At 43.0% G+C, this 25,644-nt stretch overlaps 1 protein-coding gene across 2 annotated transcripts in view; it reads left to right on the top strand.

Annotated features, from left to right (window-relative positions):
* Positions 1 to 12,518: 12,518 nt before the first annotated feature.
* LOC112459134 (MKL/myocardin-like protein 1) overlaps positions 12,519 to 25,644 on the top strand; it is a 163,673-nt gene continuing 150,547 nt past the window's right edge. For both annotated transcript variants that reach the window (XM_025023103.1, XM_025023101.1), the window contains exon 1: positions 12,519 to 13,903. In XM_025023103.1, the coding sequence (XP_024878871.1) occupies positions 13,864 to 13,903 (40 nt within the window). In that variant the 5' untranslated portion in view covers positions 12,519 to 13,863. The remainder of the gene's footprint in view (positions 13,904 to 25,644) is intronic.

The following is a 25,644-nucleotide window of genomic DNA, read 5'->3' as shown; positions in this document are numbered from 1 at the left end:
TCTTTTTACGGTAATTACTTTTAACGCAATATCGTTTCTCAGTTACAGAAATGATAATAGCTGCAATTAAATTGTACATATTTTATAATAGTCAGGAATTATTCAATTTTCTCGTGAAAATTTTACTTGCCTTGTATTTTTAATGCGGAAAATTACACAGACACTTATTGTCCATCCATAAAGATCAGTACATGTGTATTGCCAATGCTAATGCATTTACGTTTCTAACGTCGCGTATTAACACCCACGCGGTATCGCACGTGCATAATGCAACCCGATGCACAGCCAGTTTAGCGTGAGTATACTCGCGTGCGCACGTCCGATAGTCCGATATTATTTATTTGCCGGTATTTAATTTTCAATACGACATTGGAGAACCATCGCGCGCGCGCGCATCGTTTAATATAACTTCGCTTTTCTTCGCGTACCTTTCTTTGCGTTCGGCATTTTCTACTGAATTTTGCAAAGTGTACGACTAAAATTATAAATTATTGCAGTATCCCACTCTCGGTAGCGACTGATCGCGGTCTCTTTTCACGTCTCACATATAATTCACGCGATAATACGAAAGGAAATAACCGTGGGTGCTATTTGTCCTCGTCGCGCGATGGTTCGGCCACGTTACCGGGAGATCAACGCCGTAAATCAGGACTTTATTTTCGCGGGAAGAAAGAACGGAGAAAACGATGTGCACGAAGCGCGAGCGCGAGCCCATTGCAGATTATATGGCCGAGAAACAGATGTTCGGGCCGAGTGCCTTAATTAAGAGGTAATTATTTATCCCACGCCGCGGCGCCGGCCGTGCTACGTCGTGCGAATTTCGTTAATGCGCGCGGCAATTAATACGGAACGGAGTCTCCCTCGTTCTCGGAACAGGAAGGACACCCGCGCGTTATGCAAGCTTTCGCGAAAGTTTTATTTAACTTTTTTAAGCGGGTTTACCGAAGGGGTCACGTCTCTCGACAGATAATAATAAGCGCGAATACACTTGACGAATAATTTAATCCCGTGCGCTCGCAGGTGCCGCGTTCTCGTGAAAGAGTGTATAAAAAGCGCGCTTTATAATACGCCACATGCAGCGTGAACGCGTGACGTAATTTCAAGAAACAAATTCATTGTCAAATTGTCCGAGAGCGAGGGGGACCGTTGCGCGGGGTCGCCCTCGGATCATGAGATATGTGTACAGTGCCGTTTAAAGAAACGCGTAACCGAGGAGAGAAGTGGTAAAAATACTTTTTACGTAATCTCCATATCTTCTATGATACTTCGTTGTTCATGCGGGAGATTCCACCGTTGCTTATTGACAAAAGGCTAATTTTACATCGTGCTTGCTAGCCGAAACCGTGCCCTGCTGCATTCGTTTCTCTCCTCACGGAATCTTATCTATCGAAATTCTCTCCCAAAAGAAGAAATCGAAAGACGGTTTAATCTTTTATGTATAATACACCCGAGGTATTTCTGCTCGAAATATTCACTTCCTTTATCAACAACGCTTTGGCTATGCATTTACTAATGATATCCGTTTATTAATTGTCCATGAACAATTTTCTATGAACTAATGAACGAATATCATTATATATATATTTCTATTATTTATCTTATGTAAATGAACATTTATCTAAATTAATATTGATTTGATTTACATTAGAACATCTTAATGATTGAACAAACTATTGATCCGCAATTCATCGTGGATTATCCACGTTTTATAAGCTATATTTCATTCAGCCGTCGTCGCGCGTCGTTTCGATGATACCGTAACCGCGCGATTATGACGGTAATGCGATACTCCCCGTCCATTGTCCATGATCGAATTGGTGCGCATTTCGTGGCCGTTTTATCGCTATTAGCACCTTTTATGTTCACGCGCGCATAATAGAGCGCGATACGGATGAGGTGCCGGTTATTTGCGAATTAATGTCGTCGCTTTATAGGGACTCCGGGGTTGAGCGTCGCGACCTCGCGAGTAATTGGACGTCGCGCGGGTTGACGCTTGATCGTGACTCATCGCGCGTTCTCGCGGATTATCTCGCTCGGCGGCGAGATAATCTGCTCTCGATGAAGCCGGAATACGAAATCACCGCGGCTGAGAACGCGGCGCGGCCGCAAGAAATTACGGGTATTACGCGATAATGACGTGTTAATACGAATTTAATGGCGCGCTCGATATCGATCGCTCGATCGCGTGGTATCCTATCGTGATCTCGCGCGTATTTTACGCTTTATTCCTGTTAACGCAATAAGCTGCTATTATCCTTGAATGATGCGGCTCATGGGCGTTTAACGATCTTGCGTTCAGGATAATGTGATCGCGTCATATTGAGTGAGATATTTCAATAACGATTTAAAGATCCTAGAGATAAAGATACTAGAATAAAAACGTTTAGAAGATATCGCGATGATAGAGATATAATATTAAAATCATATTCTTTGGCAGCGTCGTATGTAGTTAGCTGACGTTTGGTTATGAATTACGATTATGTCGGAACGAATCGTTGCTTCGCTAAACTGTCGCACGAGCCTCTCGCGTTTATTTGTTGTATCGCGCGGCGACGTATCGATACGTGTCGCAAAAATCGATGACGCCATCACACGGGTAATAACCGCGAAAAATCGAGGGGCGGAGACACCGATGACGTTCGTGTTTGTTGTGAATGTCGGAAAGGCGAGGGTATTTCTGACCACGGTGAGTCATGTCGCCCACGCAATCTCACACACGCGAATCGTGACATGCCAGAGAACGAAGGGGGGGAGAGAGAGAGAGAGAGACAGAAACACGTACACGTAATTTCGTATTCACCTTGCTGCACTCGCGTGTGCAGCCTCGGGCAGAGCATTTTTTATAGAATTAAAGATTAAGCTCCGTGTATTCACACCCCATATTTATCGCTAAGTACGGCAATTCGGTTTCGAGTTTTATTCGTATCACGCGAGGATCGCAAACAATGTTATCTCGAGCCCAGAATCAAATGATCGTATATAATTAAGACTAAAGACGTTGGACATGAGTGCACGATAACGCAGAGTGCCCCACAAATATCGCGCATTATTTCAATTTTCAATATTCTGACAATTAATTATTTTAATGTAACCAAACGTAACTGATTAACTTCGAAATAATAAAAATTTATTATTATAAACTACCATTTTTTATTAAATTCTATCTGTGGTAGAATTAATATGTATTATACTTGTAAATTTTAGACAATTGCAATTTTTAATAAGGATATATGATATAATAAACTTGAATTTTTATTTTGCTGAGAAAATGACCAACACCCATACATATTATAGCAAAACTTATAATTTTATGCTCTATCACTTCGACTTTCAGTTGAGATAAATAAATCGCGCACGATATATCCACTTTGATTAAGTTTGTACGTGTTCTATATACTTACTAATCATATGAGTTCACTCTTCGCGTATGCCTTATGATTGTAATCATTCATAGGCAAGGATTACGTTCTCCCTTAGAACTTGCCGCTACCGTGTCTCGAGAAGTAATGCGAGATCATGCCTCACGCTGCTGCGTACCGACCGCGCGACCCGAGTCTCGCCACGCGAATGATAACAACAAAGCGACTTGATAACAGCGCGCTGTACGTCATACAATAACAAAGTAAATTAAATGTAAACATACGCCGAATATTCTGCTCGTTTCAATTATCAGTACGCGGTCGATGTATGAGTTTCTCATTATTTAACTGCACCCTACCAATCGTAGGACGGTAAATAAATTTTATTTAAAGCTGTGAACAGTGCTATGGTATACGTCATCTTCATAAATTAATAACAATAATGACAGGTAATAGATCGTTACGTATGAGAACTTCGATCATTTGGAAATTTATTATTGTGACATTTATAGCATAGTTTCGATATTTTGTATCAATTTTCTATCCTAATTAGTCTCTAATGTGAGACACTCTGCAGAGAATGTGTAAAAATAAAAGAGAATTTAACTCTTTATATCGAACAAAGTCGAATGACGGATTTTCGCACGCCTGAATGTTTTTCCACGAAATTAGCCGTTTAGGGTTCGTCGAACTTCCGTAGGCTTGCGTAGCGGTACCATAAGCCAGTGCACTTAGTGGCGTTAGATTCCCCAAGAAGATATTAAAAACAGCTGGGTCGCTACGTCCGTACGGTCCGACGTGTCGCTTACAAGCGACGAATTTATCGCCGCTGCCGCGAATTTAAGTGCCACCCTGCCTTCGCGAACGACGTCGCTTCGTCTCTTTCGATAAATAGGCCCCGGCATTCTGAAGCGCGTTTAAAAAATTAATCGGATAACGAACGCTCGCGCTACTCATACGTATTTCTTTATATTCGTGAGAGTTCTTGCAAGATTATAAATTAATACCTTATATTTTTTTCTGCCGTCTTATATCTTTTTATCAGCGACAAGGATAATTTTACAATGTTACACGTCAAATATTGAGCTCTTGCACTTTATTACACTAATATGCAATTTAGCCACTAGTTTCGCTATCTTTTTACGATTTTATGAAGGCAGAAGATTAAATGTTACGATCATCTACAGAATTAAACGAACAAAATCAGAAAACACGAGACAAATTTTTTTCGCAGATTATCGCGTTTCGAAAATTTTAATTTTGTGTATTTTCTAATTTGATCAATAACTCTCAATTATACATAAAAACTGATATATATCGAAATTTTATTTTAACTGAACTTATTCCACTTATATCGCTCTACCACTCACGTACCGCGATAACGGAGCCAGTCATCGTACCTCATCATATTACAATAACGAATATAGCGTCCGTTAATGTTCTGGAGACGTCGAGTAGATGATGTCGAGAGGAGTGCGAGAAAGAGCGTATATTCGTGCACGGCGAGTGGATGCTGCTGCACCATTACGTCACGCCATGCCACGCCACACTGCGGTCACCAGATCAAAAGCAAACGAGGTCTCGAGCAGCACCTCGAGGACAATAAGGCGTTGAGTACTCGTGGCCACGACTCGATTCGCTAATTACCCGAAACAGCTTAAAGCGTCGTCCAAGAAAATACGTCGGCGATATCTGGGTCGTTCCGAAAATAACTCCGATACGCATCCACCCGTCTCATCTCGCCCTCCTCGCCCTCCTCTCGCTCTCGGCTGAATGAAACGCATCCTCGTCTCCTGCAGGCATCGCGTCGTCCTCCTCCGTACCACGTTTCCTTTCGTCTCGTCTCTTCGCGTTTCTTTTTTTGTCTCCCTCCTCCCTCCTCACCCCTCCGAGCGCCTTCGCGGCGATTAATTTGCGAGGCCGCTACTTCGGCGCGAGACTCGATAGCTCTTAAATCCGGCACCGTATCTGCGACGTAGAAACCGCTTCTGGTAATGCACAATTCGACTCGGACCATTTGTAATGATGCAATTCGTGATTATCCTTTACGAGGCTGCGATTATTTACGACCACGAGCGCGCGGCACGGCGCTGCGCGCCTTCTCCGGGCGCGTGAGTTATACCGCGTAGCGTCGCGCGGTGCCGAGAATTACTTAATTTCCGACGCTGTCGATAAGCCGTCTAAGACGATCGCGAAGAACATAATCGTCCCTCCTGCGTTATTGCAATCGTCGAAACGCGCGAGTGCAACGTATTAATTTCGTCGCAGTTCGACGACTCCTCGCAGCTCTCGCCTCGCATTCACGTCGTGCATACGCGAGGAGGAAGTATATAAGGATCGGTCGTTTAAGAGAGACGCGCGTTTTACACCCATGGAATCGTTAAAAAGGATACTCGGTGTACGGTAGTACACAGGGGGAATGTCGCAAGGCTTGACAGGGCGCGCACGTTAGTCATGAATTCTTCCTGAATTATGGCACCACTTTGTCCACTCTGGGAACTGTCTGTCTCTCGTAATAACCGTCGGTGTTTAAATACGAAGAGCGAGAAGAGGAAGCGCCGATCCTCGCGCGGGCGATGTTCGCTCGCAGTCGGGTCGCGGGCGTTCTCTCGCTCCGTTTTTATCGTTACTTCCACACCGTCGTTTTTCCTCGCCCTTTTTCCTCCTCCTGTCACTCGTGCATCTCGCGCGTCTCGTCGTTTTATGCTCACCCTCATTCGGGGACGCAGATCGTTTTGCCGCAATTAGTTTTGCGGCTGGCGCGCGCCTCTAAATCGGGCGGCGATCGTAAATCCGCGCCGACACCGACCCGGAATTCATATACGCCGAACGATGCACCACGGAAAATTGGAGCGTATCGCGATGCGGGGTGGTCGACGTTAAAAAATTGACGCGTTATGTCAGTGAAATTGTGATTTCGGATATTCGCCCGCGATCGCGCGTGTATTTTTGGCAAAGACTGCGGGCTGCTCAACGCGATTCGCGGTTTCTTCGCGCTACATGCTTATTCACGTTTCCTGCAATTTTCCGCGTGACAGTTGTCAATGAAGAACTCTGAAGAAGCGTTTTTACAATTGCTCTTCCGTATCTTGTTATAACTATTGTCTTCAATTTTTTAAAGCCCCGAGTTAGTCATTTATGAATTTTACAACTTGAATAGAATTTTTTATTTTATGTAATATATGCGACAATATATTATGTAAAATATGCGACTGCTAAATAGAATAAATTTAGTACATCAATTGTGTGTTTTAGAGGGAATTATTGTTTGCTACATGCTATAAATTTTGCGAATACAATTAGGAAAATTTCGCCCGCCACAGTTTGATGAATCTGTGTCTTCATAACGCGCTGAGTGTTCGGTCGTTGACGTGATGTCGCGCGCGGATAATAGTCCGCTCGTATTCGAGAGGGCGGCTCGTGAGAAATTAATCTCGGCATTATATTGCCACGGCGACGTCTGGCTGCCGCTTTATTTCGGACTTTTGGCCCGACCTACTACAAGTATATCTGGCTGCCGAAAGTGTTTAGCACCTTCTTCTTGGATTCTATAATCAACAAAACGTCACATACCGCGAAATGATGTCTCATCCGACTCGACTCTATATTCACCTTGGTGCCCAAAAACTTTATACACATGGTGCGTCATTGTTGGACACATTTTTTCTACCATATATTTCTCTTCTATGAAACTGCGATTCTTATAAGCAAAGCAGCTCCTCAACTCATCTCTTGGAATTTTTTTTTCCATTAGAAGCAATCCTACGTTCAAACTCTGTACGAAATTTTCTGTACATTGATTCGTTCAATATATGCCGAAACCGTATCCACCGACGGCGATCAAGATGTTATCGAGCCTTCGCCTCTCGACGCGGCGATTGACTGACGTCCCCGTAATTACGGGAAAGGCACGTGTCGCTCCACCAAATATAAAATTAATCTCGACCGCGCCACGAGATATCGAGAGATAACCCTGTCGCACTTTCACACGCTCCTTTCTCACGCCCCCACGTGTAACATCTTTCGAAATCTCGGCGATATATATGCGTATAGATTTTGACAAGCAGAGCCGATAACGCGCATAACGACTATGTAATTTCATCTCTTATAATCATCGCGACAGATCGCTAAGAGCTGTCTGATCAGAAATCAGAACCAGTATGATTCTGATTTCTGAGCTGAAATTTCAATGTTTTACACGCCACACGGATTATTCTTAAGTCTGCTCGTGAAATCCGAAAATGCGCCATTGAGAGCAAATTATTGCTCACAATACGTAGCAATGAATTTTAATTAAATAGTATCGTTGATTTTAAATGTTAAACGCGCTTCCGCGATGCTGCTAAAATCTTTCGAAGATCTTTTAGATCTGTTAGATTATGTCACGCCAAAAGAATATAATTTAGCGAAACAACTTTTATATAGTTTCGTGTATAGATATACAGATAGAAGATAATAAAATCGTAATTAGATCGTCTCACTTCTACCAATTCGCCAGATTAGGTGAAACTCGAATTCCAGTGGGAACATGCTTGTTAGGAACGGCATTTTTGCCAAATATATCTATATAAGGAATCGTACGATTCAGATTACTTTATCTTACTTAACACAAGGTTAATTTACAGCAGCTATTATAGCTAGGGCGTCTATTAACTTGAAACATTAAAACTTTATATGTATTCTGAACAAATTTAAATACTTGATGTTTAATAATAAGGATATTAAAAACCTATGCTTAAAATTTTAAATCTTCCGAAATTTGATACAAAAGAAATGTAACTTAAGAATTTTAATACATGAATGATAAGCAGAAGTGAAATTTCGCTAAATATTGTAAATACTCTGTGATATTGAAAATTGTACTCTTCCTATCCGTATTAAGCAATTTATTCATGGATGTAACAGCGACGGAAGGGCAGGGGGATGAGCCGTGATCGTTACAAAAACACCCTCGGAACGGTCGGCTGCTGTCCGTTTGATTCACCGTTTCCTGCGATCGTCGTATTTTTGTCCGCGCGTGCCTCCACTTCGTTTCTTTCGGTGCTGTCTCTTGCCTCGTCCTTTTTCCGCACTCTCTCATACCCCCCCCTGCACTATCTACGACCCTGTCGTATTTTCTTACGCCTTCAACCCTTCCTTTTTTTCGTTCGCAACGCTCGGCCCTCCCACGCGACGCGAAGAAAACACCTCGCGTATCCGTGTGCGTGTCTACGAAACGGTGAAGGCATACGCGCGCGCGCGCACGCGTGGAGGTGAACCTTACGTAGGTTTAATGAGCGCTATTATGACCTAGTTGCACTCGACATCGTGCACATAAATCCTCGCGGTACATTAATCCTCGACAATCTCGAACTCTCCCGAGTGGTACCGACGCACGCGAGCAGGCCGCGGAGAATTTATTAATCGTTCAAGAAAGAAAAAACGAAGTCCCCGGCGCAAGAAGAAGGATGATCGCACGCGTCCGGAAGCGATGAGCGTGGACTGCCGCCGCGACGCGAAAAATTAAGAGATCCGTGAGAAGATCTCTTCGCGCAACTCGCGTCCATAAATAATCGGATGACTCGAGATTTCGGAAACACATAGATATGTTTATTATATATGCCTCATATTTTGAGTCACGGTATAGTACGCTTTTAATCATTAATTAATTGAGATATCGCAGATTATTTACTAATTATGTTAACTACTGCTAATTATTTCATTGGAAATTTGTATATAAGACTGAACGTGGAATTTCCAAGATGTTTTCAATATTCAGGAAACTTATTTCCAGAACGGTATTTAACGAAGTATTTAATTATCTCTCTGCTTAATTCCGCGAACGTTTCTCTGCGTGGGAGTTTAATTTAACTTTAAAGGAGTATTTCGTACTTCTTCGAGCCTTCTTCGAAAGGATCTTCGGTACTACGCCACAAAGATACACGGCGTACAACAAGTAAAGAAAAAAAAAGAAAGAAGAAAAGGCACGACCGCGAAGAAATACAAGAAAAGGTGAAAAATAAATCCACTCTGCCGCTCGCGCCTCTCCTCGCGCCTTTATCTCTCGTCATCGCTTTCTCCCTGGCGGCGTGATTTACACCTGGGTTGTCTTCCTTAATTAGGTTAAGGCTCTTTGGTCCTGCTGTTGCTCGCTCACCAGAAAGGAAGACGAAGGAGGCGGTCTGAGCTTCCGATTCGCCCGCGAAATTTACTCGGCGCGCTCCGCTTGATGTAAAACGTCCGTGGTTCGTTATAACGACTGAAAGACCGCGGAAACTTTACGGAGCTCGCCTAATTAATCGCCTTTCGTTAGTATCCTTTCGTCGCGCTCGCCGACCGTTATTACGCTTCATTGGTAGCTTTGCCGGGGCCCCGCTCTTCCCGAGAAAGAGAGAAAGAGAGACGTTTAACGAAGCGTGACACGGTAACCGACGACGGTTTAAGTAGTAACCGCCTTCTACGCCCTGGTTGGTCAGCCGTTGCGTACTCGCAGCCACCGAAGGCTGTTCTAGGCCGTTTGGTAGTAACCGTTAGGCAATGCTTCTTGTGCACCGGTTACCTTAAGCGTTCGTCTGAGCGCGCCCGTTGTCCTTGCGAAGATTCGAGCCACCGTGTATCTCCTCGAAAAACATACACGGCGACGTAATCGCTGTTGACCCGTGAACGTAAGAAGAAAGAAGAGTACGAACGCTATAATCACCGCGTGCTCGGGTAAATCTCGGGTTATTTTCTTCTCTCTCTCTCCCTCTGTCCGTTTCTCTCTAAAAGTAATTTCTTTTTTCTTACACGTTGATCGAAAAATACAGCGTTCTGCGTTCATGCGTTTGTAAGTCTGCATTCTTCGCGACGTGTTCACTTCACGCGGGTCGCATTTTTTCGTACGTATTTTGATAGGGTTGACGCCACTTTTATGGCACATTAGGTCGTAACTCGTGATATCTCGCCGTTTGATTTACGCGAGACGACCCGTGTGTTTATTAATTCACCGGTAAGGTACGCTGTCTCAGGAGCGCGATTTAGTAAAAGAGTCGACGCGTTAATTCGCGGTAACGTGGAATCTCTGTAGTGCGTCGCGCGTCGGGATAAAAGCGGCGGCGAAGGTAGTCCGGGACATCGTGCCCGTTGCTCTCACTAGGGAAACTCCGAAATTTATTAACTTGTAAGGTACGTTCTTGCGCCGAGCAACACAGCCACCCAGAACTCAATAAAATGTACTTTCGTTACTTTCTCGCGGTCTCTTTTTCCTCCTTGTTCTCCACGCCGTTTTGGCGCACGCTCGTTTATTTGTTGGCCGCGCGATAAAACTTCTTTCTCCTCTTTCAGTATATCTCTCTCCCTTTCCTTCTTTCCCCGTTTCTTCTTTTCATCCTGGTGGATCTCTCTTTCTTTCTCCGGGATCTTTTCATTTAAACTGTCCGCCGGTCGTAAGAAATAATGCTGGAAAAAGTCGCCGCTTACTCGACTCAGTTACGAGATACCCTTTTTAACGATCGCACTTAACCGTGCCTTTTGACGCTGACGTACGACGTACACAATCTTCGCGATTGCGACGGGAATTAAGCCCAATATAAAAATGCAGTCTCTTTGGTGCTTTGGTGGCCGATTGGTGGATACGTAGATACATCATATACGTTTCTTCGCTTTAAAGCCTTCGCACAAAACTTTCGTATGGTAACGTAGTGTAGCGATACGTTTCTTGTGCGTTGAACCACGTTACGTTACGCTACGCTATCATACGAGAGTCTTGTGCGGCTCCTATACACTGCACGAGTTATAAGGCTTTCATATATCCTCTCTTTTCTTTTGTTAGTCTTACGAAGCGAAAGAGAGCGAGAAAGATTTGGTCGTGTTGGCGATGTGTAACAAATGTCGTGTTATTGTAAGCTATAGATCAGCAAGTATATACAGATGTTCTAGACGCGCGATCATATGCCTGGATTACGTAACTTCGCGTTGTAGAAGGTCGGTGGTAGATTTGACAAGCGTCACACTTTTCGAGAATTGTTCTCTCGCTTGCTCGATGTCGGGCGGACGCAAACCGACCATGATAATGGCAGTGCATATGCTTGTCGCGATTCCGTAAAGTATGATCGGTACATTGCCGAACGGCGGCACGGTCTATGGTCAACTATAAAGGCCATCTGTTCGCTTTTAGAGTCTCCTTTATACCAGCATACGGTGACGTCACTCTCGCGCCGAGATAAAACGAGATGGACGCCCGCACTCCGCCACCGCGACTCGCGTAACACCTTGCACTCTTCTTTGTCGTCCCCCCCCCCTCCCCGCGCGTCGCCGCTCCCGTCCCCTTCTGTTTTTCGTGAGGAGCCATCGAATTCTCAACGAGCCACATTGACTGACGCGCATGTTATACGATGGAACTTTAACGAGTGTTCGTCTAATCGTCGTGAACCGCGTTTCGAGGAAAGTCTCACGCGAGACTGCTTTTGGCACGGTTCTTGCCATGAACGTCATTGTCGTTCGTAAATCATTTACTCGCGCTCGTTTCGACGCGTCCGTGGTGACTAGGCGCAATAGTAGTCAACGAGAAGACGATCCGATCGATCGAATTTATTTTTAGGGAAAGCTCGATGTTTCTTCACTTATCCATTATTGCTTCTTCGTTCGCGACATTCTTTTATAGCAAAAGTTTTATCAGAATTGCAGTATTATAAATAACGTACTCTCTCTACAAACAAATATGATTTCTTTGAGGCTCAATTTCTTTCTTGTTTTTATTAAATGGTACATTTAAATGATAGCATTTTATTAAGTGCTATCAATTTTAACCCATCAATTTTATCGAACCTCTTGACTATTATAGCTTCAAATTTTTTGTACTTATCTCGCACTATCGTATTTAAATTACCGAAACTCTTTTAATGAAAAATAATGAATAATTACAAATGACAATGCCAAATGACTCGTGCCATTTGACCGATCTTCAAGAATCGTTTGCAATCTCGTAAAGGCGCGCCGCGAGATTTCGTAAGGCGGCGTTAACGCCTTCCACCGGAGGAATCGATCGAGGCTGGTCGCACGTTGGCGCGATGCCAGCACGGGCATCCCGACGCTTCCCGAGATGGTGGACCGAGTCCGACCGAAGGCAAGCGTCCCGGCGTCGGCGTCGGCGTCGGCGTCGGCACGTCGGACGTCCGTCAGTGCGCGTGTGACATGGCTGCGAAGCGCTACTACGGCGACCTAGACGACGCCCTCCACCTCGCGATGTGAACACACTCGCCCGCGACACCCTCGCCTACGATCCTTGCGCGGCTCCTCGGACTCGCAGCGGTACACTGATACCCAAACCGATACGGAGATGAGTCACAGTGGTCGAACGCTACACAAAAGACTGCAGATAATGCGATCGATCATCGTGTGATTGATATTGATAATACGTCGGAAAGCAGGAAGAGGAAATCAGTATCACTCATAGGAAGATCTCTCTATCTTTCATTCTTTTACGTTATCGTTATCGGCGGTGCGTCGTGCCATAGTTGTACTCACTTATCGGTGATTACAGAAGTTAGTTCTTAATTGTCTGGAGATTCGTGTAGACCGGAATAAGAGACGGTCAGCCCCGCGCGTGACGAAAAATCAGGACGAACATTGTCTCGGAGATTTCTCTCGAGGCTTAATCGTTCGATCGATCATCATGTCGGGTCTCTGATCGTCGAGGCGTCACGGCGGCACGGTGATCGCGTGTCGAGAGACCGAGACGCGTGGACAGGAACAGGCGGAACGATGTAAGAGAAAAGAGTGCGAGGTGAAGCCGAATCTCATACAAGATGGCAAGTCGGAAGGGTTGATCCTTAGCAAGTGCGATCCTTGTCTCGCGCGTATGAAGCACAACGTACCATTCCCACAGACAGATGAAGCTGCATTCCCTCGAATCTCGATCGCGGCGAAAACAGTGGGCGACTGTTTTCGAAAAGTTGTACATAAATGCACCCATAGAAAGCATGCGGTCGTCAGCGCACATCTATTCCTAAAATCGAACGTTAATCACTTTATTAGTAAGATTCGCCACATTCAGTGCTGTCTCGTTCTCATCTCGTGGCGCCAGAGTGTGAACTATAAACTGTTACGCGGAAAGTCTCCCAACTCTCTTGAAACGCGAATTGCTGCTTATAGCAATATACATCGCCGCTTTGAGTGCCTCAAATCATATTAAGTTAATCACACTAAGTTTCCTCAGCGGTACTCGATGAAGCATAACGCAACTTCGAGCGGGAACATGGACGAGCGAGGATAATCCTCGGAGTCGCGATCGATAATCGATGATCGACGCGGATAGTGCATGTAATACGGCTGCGGGCTGCACGTCGAGACAATTTTCTCTTGTGTCTGACTAGGATAATAATTCGTCGCGCCGCGAGAAGTGCAGAGAGAGAAAGAAAGAGAGAAAAGGGGGAGGGAGGGAGGGAGAGAGAGTGGGTGCATGTGAATGTGCGCGCTCGTGCGTGTCTATGCGCGAAGTGCATAAAGCGACGATGGGATATCGGTGAGATCACGAGGTCACCGCAGAATGCCTGAGCCGAGGGCAAAGCGCTGTAAACACTGTGACGGTACGGTACGCGTGGCTAGCTGGACTGCAACACGTCATGATGAGTGGTTACCTCGCTGACCCTTAACACACCTCGATCGCTTGCGACTAACATCTGTGTCGACTAATAAAGAGTGTTACGTTTGAGCCGAGATTGCGTTTCAATCCCATTAACCCCCTACCGCTATTGTGTTCGTGTGAGAGTTACGGAACGTCGCTTCGTCACGCCGAGTTTTACGCGAAGTCGATGAGTATGTAAGTCAAGCGGCGAACTTGGCGTACGAAGTAACATTTCGCTTGACTCTTTATTCGACTTCGTCGCTAAATAAAAATATCTTGACTTTTTTTTAATTTCAAATGAGAAAAACATAATGAAACTGATAAACGGAGAATTTTAACGGGTTGATTACGATAGTACCATTTAACTTGCGAGTCGTTTATCAGGTAACTGTTAGCGGACAACTTGACTATAGATTTTCCACATTAAAAGTCGATAGAAAACGAAAGCTGTAGATTTTTCACGAATGCAAGGGATACCAATCGGGATAGTACTATTTTATTTGTGGGTCATTTATTCCACGACTGCAACCGGACATTTGGACCAGGCTTGAGGCAGACCGAGACGAATGAATGCGTAAAGCGCATTCCGGATCGGGCGGCGACCACGTCCAACTGCACTCCTCCCCCTCTACTCATCTCGTTCTCTTCCTCGGGCTTTTTCTCTTCATCCCTCTGTCTTCGTCGTGTCCTTTTTTCCCGTCACCTCTTGCACTCCATTCTGCCAGTATTTTTACCCACGGTTATTCACCCTCTTATCTGTAGACGCTTGACGGTTGTCCACCTGTACTAATCATCGGTTTTTATATATCAGTCCCGCGTGATTTTATCGCAGTCTTCCGGAAGCTCCGAATATTAAGTGGTATTTACACGCGAATGGTCAACGGAGCTTTTAGGAAAATAGCAGTTATTTTAAAAATTGGATTTGTGAAATCAAGATCTTGGTGCCGGATTAGTCGTTTATTTGAATTTCCTTTGCGATTAAATTCCCCTGTAAACACCGAACCCTACAAGTATGCTAACGATCACTCCGATTCCTGGTATTGACCTACTTACTTTCCTCAACGATTTTACCCCGGGGAACGTGTTCGTTTTCTTTACTGCTGCATCTGTTGGTAGTTTAATAAACACCGTCGCAAAGTACGGCCAGACATTCGCCATAAGTGTCAAGTGGCATAGCTTAAAATGCATATCGTTCTTTAACTAGGGAGGGGATTGTTATTTCTAAGGAAGAAACTTCATGGATGACAAATGAACCGTATTTCCGTAGACGCTTCGAAGAACTTATATATATAGGCTGTGCGCTAATCGATTTTCTCGATAGTCGGAAATTTAAGCCAGAAAACTTTCAGCCGAACACAATGATATATGATGTTTGAACAGTCGAGCATTTCTTTTCACTCTCGTGGAGAAACTATTCTTCTAAATATCCGTTTTTTTTTTTAATTAGCTGTTGTAATTATAGAACTCAGTAAAATAGGTCAACTCTCACGTATAAAATGTCATATGTACTTGAACGTATAGAATTTTTGAAGTTCAGATTTTTTGTGGATGTTATTCTCTTTTTTCGATAATTCCAATTTCTAAAGTTCGCCCATGTTTCTGCAAACTTATTTAACTTTCATCGTGGATGTGCTTGTCAAAAACTTCACGTCGACATCCCATGAACATAAAACAAACGAACCGGCTCGTTTCGCGAATATAGAAACGATGATGTGATCTTGCTGAAAAAGTTGAAGGTTACATGCTTGAGCTTTGTCTCATACCGAGCGCGTAATATATATCGTCCATTTGCATCCACCTTTTCTCGTATATTTCAAAGAGAAATGGTAATCGAGTGACAGCGAAATTCTATTCTCGTTCTATCAGACGGACTTTTTTTTTATTTCCTCTTCTGTCACACAGTTATATAACACGAAGTTTATTTTTACGTTTTTTTTTTCGCGATGGTCACCGAATTCGCGGACAATAAGTATAAAATGGTTCGCTCCCGTGGGTGTTGACAATCGCACGATCGCGGGATGGATCGTCCGAGCCGGACGAGACGATCGATAAATCTCGATCTAAATTTATCTCCCTCGCGGGAACATGTTGCTCGTAATCCGCGTTGCTTTTTTCGATTTATGGCCAGCGCCTTCCGACTACAGTTTTACAGCTTTGCGCTATTGCATAAACACACATTATCGCACGTTATTCTGTAAATTCATGGCAATTATTCAGCCGCTACAGTGATGGTTATAGCGCTCTCGGGGCACGGCGTCTCTCGTTTTGACGTGTGTCGGATTTTTGGAGATTTTTTTTAATTTTTGGACGGTGTGCCGACGCGAAGTCTAACGCCCATCTCACGACGGCATAAAAGTGATTCGTAGATACGCGAATGGCTCATAAACATCGGGTCGAGCAGCTGTCGATGGAAAACACGGGCTATATTTAAGCCTGACCGCGCTGAATATCCCATGGTTAACTCTTTACAATAGATCGGACACGATTTTATTCCGCTCGGAACCCGGCTTACGAGATACGTGCGTAATCGGAACGCAGATGTGATTAATCGTTTCCTAAAACCGACATTCCAGCTCGACCGGCGGCAGTCAATAGCAGAGCCAGGAAAGAATGCCGCGTCCAAATATTATGAAAGTAGGTCTAAGAATTTCGGGACATTGACGGCCGGCGCTGCCGCCCACGTCAGCGTAGATTTAAATGGCTTTTAAAGAGCAACTCTTTTAAGCGACTTCGGATATACTGTGTAAACGTTGTAAATCTAGGCCAGTCTAGGCGAGGACGAGATCACGAACGTGCGCTAACAGGTGGATCGTGCATCAATTTTATTCATCCCCCGCCATTATCATCGGTCGGCGGCCGTTTCTGTCACAACTGTTACGCGTTTGGCTCATTTTTGCGGTACCTATGGACGACATAAGTCGTCACCTAGATCTCGTCCAGCGTGGCCCGACCTTCGGAGGATTCGCGACGAGAGGGTCGTTCGCGGGATGAGAATTTTGGCAGCTCGCGGCTCTGGACGACTCTTTCGATTATTTATCGGTACGGTATGCGCGAAACGTAGGCGGTGGTCCCCCCCTCTCTCTAACTCTCTCCCTCTCTACTCCACCTCTTTTCCGTTTTCTGGCCGAGCTCCAAACGGCAGCGACACCCTTACACCTATGGATTTATTTCTCGTACGACGACCGGGTATACGTGCTAACACGTCTACCATACTGACGCCTTCGAGTGGAAGTCTTACGTGCGAACGCCTACGCACGCACGCGCGGTTACAGGCTTACGCATTACGTCGTCGCGATTACGTGCATCTTTCGCGCATCACGCATCACGTTTGCGGACTCGGATCCACACTCACGACGTTAGTAGAAGTGCACAAAGTGTATTACGAGTCGATATCGCCTGAAACGTTTGATAAAAAAAATATGTGTAAAGCTACATTAAATTTTGGCGCGTGTATAAACTAACATATTCAAGAAAATGACTTTTTTGCCTTATCAAACTGTGCTGTTTACTCGGTTTCTTTGGATAAAAATTGCAACAATCTGAAATTTTGGTCGTCAAGGCAAAACAGGAATATAATGAATAATGATACGCCTAACAAAAGTTGCGAAATATAAATTGGAACAGTTGCTGCCACGAAAATAATCCCATGAAATCGGAAGACTAACTATATGCGAATGTCGAACGTATTTGTAGTTGGCTATACATTGTTCACAACAATGTTATTATAATTCGCACATTGCATATTGTATCTATATAATTATCATTTATATAATGTTTTATTTATTAATTACATCGTACAATATTTTCAATTCTAAACGTTATTTTTGTATTCATCTATAAATTTTACATAAAATTTTATAAAGCTTGACGAACAACTCGTTATATGCATAAATTAAAAGAAACAGGAAATGCTCGACGATTACAAAATTATAAATAGAAAGGAATTGAAGGCCTAAAATGAATCAGACGCAAGATGCAATAAAGTATTAATCATCGCTCTTTTTACGACGCTAAAACGTATGCTTTTTTCTGACTATTAAACAACAGTACTTTTATTTTTCGTTCTGACAGCAAGAGCAACGCGTTGAGCTTGCTATTTCCGTCGTCACGATTAGGCTTGTTTATGACGGTGGCACAGAATGAGAGTAATCCCCCCGAAATATGATGTTGGACTCTCGGTATATTTAACGGTGTACGCCGTTGTCGATTGATTCCAATAGAGTAACGTAATATCCGCCGCTTCCTTCCTTTCCCCGTATACTTTCCTGCCTCCCTTTTGGATGCACACGCGCCGCGTTCTTCTGTTGCTCTTGGCAGATACAAGCGTAGTTTACGCTGTAACAGCTGTGCGCGCACGCACTTTGCTCGCGCAAAACATCGCTAATGGACCGACAATCCCGAATCCAGTCGGCTTAGGCGTATATATATGTATATAGTATGCGTTTTATCTAGACGTACTTTCCTTGTATTTTTTTTCGCCCCTGAAATTGTTATCGACGTATGAAAATAATACGTGAGCAAAAATCTGCACTCTGATTCCGTAATATCTGAATGTTACACGTATAGTAATCCTGTCAGATACATTGTAAAATATTATTAATGATATATGTAATTTTTAACCATTGTTCTATTACGTTGGTACGCAGTGATCCAATATGATCTCTTTTTAAAACATTAAAGGTAAAACTATAGTCATTGTTTAAATTGAAATTAGTATTGCGTATGTGTGTGTGAGACTGAATAATAGAAACCATTTCTCTCAAATAACTTTTATATTAATTTCCATCAATAAACTGTCGATTGTGCACACTTAAATTCTACAGAAGTTTACTCTCGTATTAACAACGTGGAATTCAACAGGAAACTTTCGTGAAATAAGAAGTAAAATGGAAACGTTCACGTGCAAACACGCTTCCTTATCTATAAGCTATAGCTTCGTTTTCCGCAATTCGGCACGTTCGATTTTGTCATTGAGCCTCGAACGTTTCCGCACGCGCTACGGATGGTATCGCGCGGCGTGAATCATCGTATTTATTACGCATGCCAATGAAATTCGGCGTCGGTTCGGTATATAGATATGCTACGTGCAGTGCAATGCGCGCGTGCATATGTGCGCGCATCCGATGTGCCGAAGCTAAACATTCCGCGGAGCATTCACCCTGGCATTGCTGTAAAAATAAACGGATCACCAACGCTGCACACCCGCCTCATCTCCGCAGAGGTCTCTGTTTCATTTACGATACCACTGAACTGAAGGTGACGTTACTCTTCCTATCGGCTTCCTCAAATCGGCAGATGACCTTCGTAGTTACGACATCTCGACAGAAGCTAACAGATATCTTCCGCACCACAAATTGAAGCCATCTTAACAACGGTGTTCAGATCCGGTTCGGGGTAGATCTTGAAATCTTCGGACTTCGAGACACTCGAAAGTCTTCTTTACTTTTCGCCTTCTCCTCTAGTTCGGGAAATGCGAAAAGTTCCGCCAGCTTTCACGCGAGATCCGGCAATCCTCTAGTATTTTCCACGAAACACAAGCGAAGAAAAGAATACACTATTGCGTATATGTGCCAAGTGAGTCAGTGAGTTGGATGGCACACACGAAATTAGATCGCGTAGCTATTACGCGCGACCACCGGCGACGTCCGGCTGTTCCCGTCCAATTTGCATCATTGGAACGTACCTGTGTTGATTCAGCGGTTCGACGCGTTTCTTTACGACGTTCGGTCACACCTATTACATTGTCGTCTCGCGTTAATCGAGGCTGTCGGTAATTTTTCGGCGGCGCGACATTTTGCAAATTGCACCGTACTTGTCAAAAGATGCGGTAGCCCCGTCGTTCTGGCTAGACGTCGCCGTTGTCCTATCGCCGTACATCATTCGCTATACTTAGAATGGAATGAGTGCCTTTTGCAGCGGGCAAGAGCGCCGAAGACTACGACTCATCACGCTAATTCACCTTACTGCGAAGTTCTTTTGAAAAATTAGACGAAGATACGTAGAAAAATTTGTAGGAGATTAAATATGTCAAAACAACGAAATTTTAAGCTTCTATAAAAGAAAAAAAAACAAGTTTCACAGGAGTTATTTAGTTAAAATGCGAAATTTTATTTTATTTATTTTTATTCTTATTAAGGTCTAGTTCGTCAAATTCGACCTTGTCGAATAAAATCGAATAGACATTAATTTTATGCTTGATAATATTTTACTATTTCGAGATGTACAAACATTTAAATGAATCTGGACCGCAAACAGCGCGACAAGAATTAGAAACCTTCTGGCACCATTTTGACGAAACACCCTATATATACCTAATAACGAGACTCCACGAATGGAACAACAACGGAATCCGAGATGAAAAACGATGATTAGACGAGATATGACGACACTTGGCGTGGACTTGGCGAGGAGTCTAGGAAGCGACGCGGCTGTTGTAGCCCTTAATGAGCCCAACGTGAGATCAGTCCAGCCTCTTTAACTCCGTTGCTTCTGTCAACCGTCTCTGTCCGCTAAGAACTTTCACTGTCTTCTTCTTCTACTCGCCTTCTTCGTCTCCTCCTCCACCTATCCACTCTCTCGTCCGCAGCACGTCGTCCGGAGGATGACCTGGATGGTACCCAAACGAAATACCCACCTTCACTGCTTCCTTTTTCACGAGCCATTTTGGAGAAACGGTTGTCGCTCCAGCTTTCTTGGATTATTACGCTTTAGGACTACCGAGCGGAGATGATGCAACCTTGTTATTACCCTTTGAGACGTAAACAACCGTACATAACTAATTTTTTAATTTTTTTTACGGAACTTTTGCAATGGTCCTGAAAAATATTTATTTTAGAGAAATATGTTATATAAATGATATTTATAAGGATATATTTACAATTAGACATGCATTGCAATAAATGTTATTCTTAACTTTTCTTTTTTTTTTTTAATATGTATGTCAAATGGTTCACGAACACACGCAGGAAGCAATTTTTTTTTACACATCCATCGCTTGAGAATATGATCGATCGCGTGGTGAATTGGCGACTGAACGCGTTTGCAACGTGCCAGAAAGATGATTGAATAACCTTACGTTCTTCACCGGTAATTCTGTTGAACGGATCGACGTCAGTGCCATTGAGTGCTATCGAGTGCCAATGAACTGATTTCTCCTGATATCCACGTAATCGACGTAGTCTCAAGGGTTGACGCACTCCCGAACATCACACGGCAGGCATGCCTAATCGACTGCAACGTCTATGAAATCAGCAGATTAATGGAATATTAGGCAATAGGCACAATTTTGCGAGATCTGGCACGGTATTTTGGCGATAAGTTTTCCCATGATCTACTTCCTGTTAGCGTCATTGTATGCACGCTAGCGAGCGGTAAACTGTAGCGACGAATTGGCTGCCTTCCGGACTGCGTTCTAAGTCGAGTTGGTCGACACGAAAGTCGTTTGCCATCTCGACGAACGGAGACGGCCAATTTTCGCGACAAATATTTTCAGGTATTTTTAAGCAGATTAGGCTAGGTAGAACTAAGTGGATAGATGACGGAAATATGTGTTGGAGAATATTTAGAGGACATAAATATCTGGGAGGACACGCGAATTACCGGATGTCGATAATTAGAAGGCATTACACGCATATGGAACCTTGTAAGACTTCCTTTAGGAATAAGTTTAGCGATTTCTCGACGAAAATTTGAAACCGGACACATCTTTCAATTAAGATTATATTTCGCGCTATAATATCTTACTGTTAAACATTTTGTTAAATGCTTTAATTAGCTTTAAAATTAATATTTTGATAAAAGATCCATTTTACATATTCTAATCTATATATGACTTTTTAATTATATATTTTTATGAAAGAATTTTTATTTAATAATTTTGCTAGAGCATACCTATCTACAGCAATAATTGATAAAAGGCCTCATAAAAAAAAGAAATATATGGATATCCTGAATGTCCTTGTTTGCCTGTATATCTTATAACCCCAGTTTGTCAAACGCGTGATGCGAGATAGGTTGTAAATGTTCATTAAATAAAGCCATATATTTCGCATTTTCATAATTCACGGAAACAACTACGCGCAGCTGAACGCCACCCACGTTCATTGGACGTCGTTCATAATTCTTCGTTATTCTCTGTAGTCTTTAACATGGCCCTCAACATTTTGGAGTGCACGACGGTCGTCTATCTTTGACTCCCGCGCGCGCAAATGTTACTTATTATGAGTAACATTGTGAGATAAAAGTGTCAAGTGCCATTCTAGTGAGGGCGAATGAGAGCGGAGCGTGTATGACATATCTGTCATGGTATTTTGGCGAATCGTGAACTCAGGCGCCGCGAAATAAACAAGTTTATCGAGCCGTAGCGTAGCGTGCTCCTAGAAAATTAGACGACGAGGTGTATTCCTGTCACGATGGCAGGTGTACCCTCCCTCACACTGCCCTACGACAATTCTTCGATTTGCTTTAAACTTCCTCTAAATTTACACCGCGTAATAAGTCCGCAGAAACATCGAACAATCATATGCATGTTAATAAATCTCACTTTTTTAGTTTATTACATATTAACACAAAAGAATACATCTTTTAGAATATTATACAAACAATCGCATGAGAAAAAGAGAGAAGTAAAGAGAAAATATTTACTCTTATATTAACTCTTTCAGAACGTAATTTGATTATATAATGCATCTTTTTATAATCTTAATTTAACATATCAATTTTTGTGCTTCTGATATTGTCTTTAATTTGTTTTGATGCTGTCCGAAATTTTCACAATCTCGGAAATAACGGGCGCAGCTTGTCGCAGATCGTAATATTCGTCCGATTTCGTTAAAAGCCTTCATGTGTCTTAACTTGGCTCTCGACTACATTGTTGCTACGAGTTGGCCTAATTTCGAAAGGCGCCGATGTACAAGTTGGCACTAAGTCCATCGCGCGATAATGTTGAAAAGCGTCTAAATTCCCGTGGTCCGTGACAATTTTGAGATCGCATTTTCTCGAATAAGCTCATACTTCACGCATTTTGTGTGAGGATTATGACACGCCGGCGATGCGAGCTTCGTACGTAATTAACCGGGTGTTCGTCGCGGGATCGAGCGGGATTCGAATTCGGGAGTTGCGACGTGTGTTGTGGATGCCGATATAAGCCGAGCCGGTTTCGAAATCCGGCGATTCAACGTGGCAATTCGAGCATCTTTATGCGACGTTCACGAGTTACTGAACACGCCACCCACGTGCGACCGCTGATTCGCTCCAACTCCGACGAAAAACGGGAATTTGTCTCGTTGCCCCGCGCGGGCGCGGTATACACGCGGATCGCCCGCGCCGCTCCGCACGATTGATGTCTTATGCGTTTATTCGATTTCGCGCGCAGATGGTGCGCGATTAATCAGCAAGAAAATATAAACTCGCGTCACGCCGAGTTACTACGCTTTTAGGAGATGGTCTAATGGCGGGAGCACGCGGAGGACCCTTCGACATTTCACCTACGCGTTAGAGAGAATCATGTTTGCCTGCATTTTCGCGCGGCGCATTGTAAACCGATGAGCTGTTAGCTACGAGAACAACAACTTAACAGATATTTTGAACTTAATGCCGTTTCGCTCGCGACTCGCTTGGGCGAACGTGTGGGTCGCATTGGATACATATCACGTATCGAATTTAGTCGAGCATGAGGTTCAAGAACAGGCTTTAAAATGGAAACTCTGACGTAGGCGAATTTTCGCGTTTGCGTAAGCGGAAGTCGTTTGCGCGATCGAATGGCGATTTACAGTTCTTGAATACACATCGCGAACGATGCAGAAAAAATCTTGCAAATCCAACCGTTTCACCTGATTTGTAACAACTTAAATTCTCGCATTTATTTCCTTTGAATGGAATATTTATTACCGACTTTGCCCGTTTATCGAATTTGGTTCGATTGCAATTACGAGAGTCGCTTATCTCGCTCGGCTCGAAAGCTTGGCGAATATTTCGCGTTCGATGCGAGCGGTCGAGCTAGAACCGCTTGCTTGTCCTTGCATTACGGATATTTCCGTCCAGAGTATTAGCCGGTATAAAGGCAGAAGGTCTCCCCTCTGCCATTCCCGGCATGGCCAGACGTTGGCAAACGCTATGTAAAGCGTCCGAGCAACGCCTTTCGTGCCCCTTTTGTGCCTTTAAGCGCCGGCAACGAATAACGTCCCTTTTTCATCACTAATACTCTTCATCGTATTTACTTATCGCTAGATATAACTAATCTATATTTAATCACAAGATATTTATTTTCTAATGTAAATCCATATTAATCCGAAACTATCGACTTCTAATAATAGGTATCTATAATAGATAATTATTTTTTATAAAAAAAGAAGTATACGTGAAGAATTATTTGATGGGAGATTTGATCCATTGATTTTTTTCTAGACTAGTATACTTTATACCGTGTCGAAGTTTTATGGTCGATTAAGCAAATTACGGCAAATCATGTAAGATCGCTGTGATGCAACTTTTGTGCGAGATGTCAGGCTCTCGACATTCTCGTTTCTAACGTTCGATGCAGTTTGACTGCAACTTGTCACGAGAAAAGTCTCTTGATTATATTTTATTTAATTATTTGTTATCAAAGTCGATATTGCATCGACTTTGTCTCTTCGTCCGAGAGATTCTGTTACTTTTGGATATTATCGTGAGTTCCAATTTGTCCCGCAGGGATGACTGATCTGCACAGTCATTTGGGCCCACGGATCCGAGCTCAATATGATGCGGAAACTCGCATACCTTTACACGTATATACATACTCATATATATACGTTTTTGCGAGTGATAAGGCAACAAACATTTGAGAAAGTGGAAGCGAGATAATTTAATAATTTAATTTAAAAATAAGAAGAATAAGAACCAAATATGGTTAATAAGAAAAATAAAAACAAAATATATGTATTTGATAAATGGAGCAAGATAACGAAATTAAAGCTAATTTTTTATTTATATCTTTTAATTAGAAAAATAGATTCCTACTTATATAGGCGCAAACTCGAAAAGTTTCTCTGCCTTAGTCAATCCTCGCTTAGCGCATCCGTGTGTACAGCCTTTCCAGAGTCTAAATCTGTTTTACAGTGCAGTTAAGGCATTAAATATATTAGACATTAGATATTCCATTAGCGAGTATGTACGTGCGTCTTAAAGTTTGCATTACCACTATATGATGCCTATATGACTTCAAGTTAATGAATACGTGTGCAAAACGCGAGCTCAACTTGTCCTCTTTATACTCATTTCTTTCACATTCCGACATTCGGATTCGCTGCAATCGCGATCGCGAGTTCCTCTCGGCGTTTACCAACACGCGTTCACAGTTTCAGCAACACCTCGAATCGGTAATAAAATCGTTAAAATATTTCGCAATTATGACAGAGGTACGCAAGTGTAAGTCGATATACTAGTAGATTTAGCTACATTACAATATTAGAAGCAAGGAAATTCCTTCAAAGCTTTTATTAAAGTTAATGTAGGACGATTTAATATGAAAAATATATGTAAAGCATGGTTAAAGTTTTAGAGATAGACCTTCTGATATGCAATCTAAGGCAAGTAAAAATAATGAAAATTATTTTTAGTAATCCTAGATTATACTAGACTGTCAAAATGAACTGTCAACTCTGATGCTTTTTCTCCCATTAATTTTTGTTGTCGTACAATAACTGATTTATAATTCATGCCCTT

This window comes from Temnothorax curvispinosus, unplaced genomic scaffold, assembly GCF_003070985.1.
Source record: "Temnothorax curvispinosus isolate PA1 unplaced genomic scaffold, ASM307098v1 QBEX01009552.1, whole genome shotgun sequence".
In the NCBI taxonomy this organism is placed as follows: Eukaryota; Metazoa; Arthropoda; class Insecta; order Hymenoptera; family Formicidae; genus Temnothorax; species Temnothorax curvispinosus.
The sequence above is the reverse complement of the archived record's forward strand: the minus strand, read 5'-3'. Positions and strand labels throughout refer to the sequence as shown.